Genomic DNA, 4,745 nt, shown 5'->3' with positions numbered 1-4,745 from the left:
ATTTCAGAATAATATGGGGGTACAAACTTTCTCTTGAATCAGCACCTGCACAATAAAGTTTCTCTCGAGAATTTTGAATGGTTAGCGCCCTCTAGTGAAATATCAGCTGAGTGCAAAGTCACTGGGCAAAGCAGAAAACACTCAGTGAGAGGGACTAGGATAGGATAGGGAAGGAAAAATTAATAAAAAAATGATAAACGGAGCTTCAGTGTGAATATATGAGAGGAAATCTTCTTGTTGGGGTCGAGTCTCATGAACTCAGCTTGGGGACAACACATGTAGGTGGGCAGGTTGACTTCAGAATGGGCCCTGACTTGGCAAGTGGTGAAGAATTCCTCATGCTCTCCTGGCAGAGATGTGTGCCTATGGGGCTGATGTGTCCCCAGTGCCTACCTTTTTCCAACTGGCACAAATGTGCCGTGGGAGCCAGCACCAGCCGAGTTAGGGTCACTTCCCTCAGACGTCTGCTCTTTTTGTGCAGAGGGGATGTGGCCGTGCAGCGCTGTGGATAACGGCTGGCACAGAGGTACACAGATGTCTGGTTGGTGCTGGCAGACTCCAGAACCAGGGGGAAATACTCCTTCTTCTTCCTGGAGGCACTATACCCCTCAGAGACATCTCCTTTTTCATCATTGTCAACATCATATGAGAAATAAATCAGCCGTAGCCCCAGACCCGGGTCTTGTCGATACCAGAACATTCTTTCATGGTCCATGTCCTGTGAACATTTCAGCAAAACCTTCTCTCCTGTCCTTTTGACCAGATGTCTCGGAGTCTGGGTTACCTTTGTTTCCACGAGGCCTGTGAGAGAAGGATTAGAGCAAGTGAACAAACAGGCCACCAGGAAGACTGAGGGGGAAAGGTCCTGTATCCAAGGCTTGGCAATAACAGGACAGGGTTTGCCACCAACTCCTCGACCCATCAACTCTCTGCACCCACCTACTCCCAGGACTCACCTGCTCTCAGGAGACAAAAGGCCACGCCACAAAGCAGCCTGATTCCCATGGCAGTTTTGAAGAAAGAATGAGAGTTCTTCCACCACCAGGCTGTAGGTTGACTGTCTATGATGTCATTGTCCCTGCCCACACTCATGCACTCATGGTCCTTCAGCCATTGTCTAGACTAGAGAGAGTCTAGAGGTGCTAGACAGTAAAGGGCCCCCTTTTCCTCACGAGAGTGTCAGTGCGTGTGTGTGTGTGTGTGTGTGTGTGTGTGCGCGTGTGTATAGGAAAGAATTAACCCTGCAGGCCGGGGACTGCTATTCACAGAAGAGCCTGCTTGCACAGCTGGGCCTTGGTCTTGCATCTGGGAACTTGAATTTCAGGAGTGTCCCCACCACTTAGTAACCGGTAAGTGTGGCTCAGTGCACCTAGACTACTTGCATCGACAGTGTGGTGTATGCCACACACCTGCTCTGCTTCTTTGAGTCTGGAACGTTGGTGCACGCTAGGTAGAGGGTGCCTGTGTGATCAGCCATATTAGTTTGCTAGGGCTGACAAAAGTCACCACAGACTAGATGGCTTCAACAACAGAAATTTGTTTTCTCGCAATCCTGGAGGCTAGACGTTTGAGATTGAGGTGTCCACAGGGTTGATTTCTTCTGCGGCCTCTCTCCTGGGGTTGCTGACGGCTGTCTTCTCCCTGTGTCTCCATATCATTTTCCCTCTGTGCATGTTTGTGTCCTCACTCCCTCTTCTTACAAGGACACCGGTAATATTGGTAAAGGGCCCACTCAATGCCTTCATTAACCTTTATCACCTCGTTAAAGACCTTATCTCCAGATATAGTTATTAATACATTCTGAGATACTGGAGGTTAGGACTTCAACATATGAATGTTTAGGGACATGGGTCAGCCCATAACACCAGCCATCAAAAGTATCTGTGCTGCCGAGTCTCTAATGGGCTTCCCTGGGTAGAAATATTGCTCCCACGTTGCTGCATCGTCACTGCTGGGGTGAGAGTGTGCTTCCCCACAGGAGGCTGAGAACACAGGGCAGAGACACGTGGATTTCTCCAAACTCCACCTGTGTCGTTCCTGCTTGTGCTCGTAGCATCCTTACTACGTCTCTGTGACACACACATCTCAGCTGTGAGTACCTTGAGTCCTTCTAGGGAGTCTCTGAAAGTGGAGATAATTTTTTCCTGATCAACTCTGATTAGGAAAAAGTTACCAATCCTTCCTTTCTCCCCTCTCCCTTTCTCTCTCATACATTTCCTTCCCAGCACTTGTAGTTTTTCATTCAACGTATTTAATTTAATAATAATAATTACTACAAGTAGTGTGCTGGCTAGAAGGACAGGCTTTGGAGCTGTGCTGCCTGGGTCTGAAATCTGGCTCTTTTACTTACTACCTGTGACCATGGGCAAGTGCTGGGCCTCAGTGTTCTTACATGGAAAGTGTGGACCTCGCAGAGTTACCGTAAAAAGGCAAGTTGGTACGCCTAACTTGGTCACAGCCATGCATGGCTCAATAAAGGTAGCCGTGAAAAGCATCGATGTTTGTTACTACTACTATCATCTATTGAATACTAATTTTGTGTAAGCCAGTATGTTAGAATTCTTTATAATGTAAGAGTTCTTTTATTTTAGCATCCTTATATTACACTTTGGGGTCTTTGTCGTTTTAGATTTGCCTTCCAAACCACTTCTGTAGGAATTGTTTTTCAATGAATTCTAATTCTAATTGTTTTTCAATGAATTACGTGTAGTTTTAATTTTGTAATTAAAACTACACTTAATATGCCCTCTTCAGCCACAAGGGACATTAAACTCTGGTCATTACCATGTGTCCTGTGCCATCTCTGTAGATTCCTTCGCTCAGCCTCACAATACTTTTATAATAGATACTTCACCCAAGGCTTTGCTGATCTACTAGGAAAGAAAAGCTACAAACTTCCAGGTAATTCTAACATTAGCAATCGATTCTTTTCTCCTACATTCCAGATGAATCTCTTAACCAGAAGCGGGTAGAAGAAATATGTCTGACTCTGTGTTCTGGGTCAAATTCTATCTTTCTCTTATGCTACTTCTGTTTTTGAAATGATTTGCTTTAGCCGTTAGGTTTTATTGAAATGATTTGCTTTAGCTGAGGTTTTATTGAATTCAAGCCGTTCCCTGCCACATTGAGCACACCCTTGCATCCAGGTTGGTATTGCAGTGTCACCAGGCCCTTGGTCCTCCTTTTGCAAGTGTCTGTCCTTAAATACGAATAGGAATTAGTGTACTGAAAATATTTAGTTTTGGATATTTCTGTTCTAATTGTTGCTGGTTTGCCTCCACAGAATTAGAAACTTGGAGGTGATTATCCCAGTGGGCAACAGGCTAAGTCCTTTTAGAAAACATCCCTCTTTCCCATGCTGCTGCCCTGGTGGCGATGCCAGAAATGGCACAGTGCCCCCATGTGCAGGTTCACCTGCTGGGGTGGTGGAGACAGTGCTGTCCCAACAGTGGGATTGTGGGCATGGCCAGGCCTAGGTACAAGCAAGAGAGAGTGTACTATCTGCAGAGAATTTATAAAGGACAATAATACCCAATTAAAATTGTTCTGCTTTTATTATCACCATGTGCCAGGAATTCTAAACAATTTTGATGATACAAGACTCCTTCTGTGCAATATTTGTCCTTCTGTCCCTGGCTTATTTCATAAAGTGTAATGTCAAACACATAGAAGCAGAGAATACAATGACGATTTCCAGGGAAGTGAAGTGTTGCTGTTCAACTGGTATAAGGCTTCAGTTACACAAGGTGATTAAATTCTAGAGATCTGCTGTACAACGTTGTGCCTATAGTTAACGGTACTGTATTGTACACATAATATTTTGTTTAAAGGATAGATTTCATGCTAAGTGTTCATACCATGGTAAAAAGAAATCTCACCAGTTCATTTTGCTGCACATTGAGAACCAATCATCAAAACAAAAGGGTCAGATGTCACTGTGATGTTTATACTGTATTTTCAGAAAATTTTTACTTGTGGTTATTTCACTTATATTATTCATTAACATTTCTTAATGATGTACACTTTTTTTTTGAGACACATTTTTTGAAATGTTGCTATGTACAAAACAAACCAGTCATAATCATACAGCAGTTTCTAAGATTTTTTGCAATAATATAAAATAGTCATCATAATGGTTCAGACCATATTCCTTAGTTTTGACATTACTGTAAACGTCTACTATCCTAATCCAGTGGACTTAGCCTTACCATAAATCAAGCATATTGACATAGCTACTCAACACAAAAACCCTTTGAACTTCAGCTCCACTGGCCTATTTGCTTACACAAAGGGTTTTAAATCAATAAATCATTCTTATCTTTATTAAAATAGGTTTTTTCTTTACAAGACATGTAAAGCCTAAAAAGCTTCTGTTGTTGGCAAAATCCATAAATGCATAATATAGTTGGACTTGCTTCAATGAAAGATATTAGACTAAGATTAAAATTGTTCCCTGGCACGCAGACAAATGAAAGGGGAGGGCTGTGGGGCTCTCATGAGGGTCCCTGAATACCCAGCGTGGAAGACAGTTCTCCAGCAGGCGGTGTGCGGGAGCTGGACTGATGTGGGTGAGTTGCAGTAAAAGGCCTGGCATGAGGAAGCCCTGTGGGAACAGCAAGCAAGAAGGAAGGAGAGAGGATGGTGACAGCCCAACCACAGGTGCCGTCCCCCACAGCCACCTGGGGATGGACTCCTACTGACCAGGTCCTCGGAGCTCCAGAGGCCTCAGTGCAGGCCATTGGGAA

At 44.0% G+C, this 4,745-nt stretch overlaps 1 gene segment (V, D, J or C); it reads right to left on the bottom strand.

Annotated features, from left to right (window-relative positions):
• Nucleotides 1–462: 462 nt before the first annotated feature.
• On the bottom strand, nt 463–1,020 carry LOC105810038 (the record flags this gene model as incomplete). The annotated part of the segment is given in 2 exon segments: nt 463–801; nt 957–1,020. Coding segments are annotated over 2 exon segments (388 nt in total), but the record flags the coding sequence as incomplete, so codon positions are not given.
• Between the last annotated feature and the right edge of the window lie 3,725 nt (nt 1,021–4,745).

This window comes from Propithecus coquereli, unplaced genomic scaffold (genome assembly GCF_000956105.1).
Source record: "Propithecus coquereli isolate 6110/MARCELLA unplaced genomic scaffold, Pcoq_1.0 Scaffold10145, whole genome shotgun sequence".
NCBI lineage: Eukaryota > Metazoa > Chordata > Mammalia > Primates > Indriidae > Propithecus > Propithecus coquereli.
Note: the sequence above shows the minus strand (reverse complement) of the source record. Positions and strands in the feature narration are given on the sequence as shown.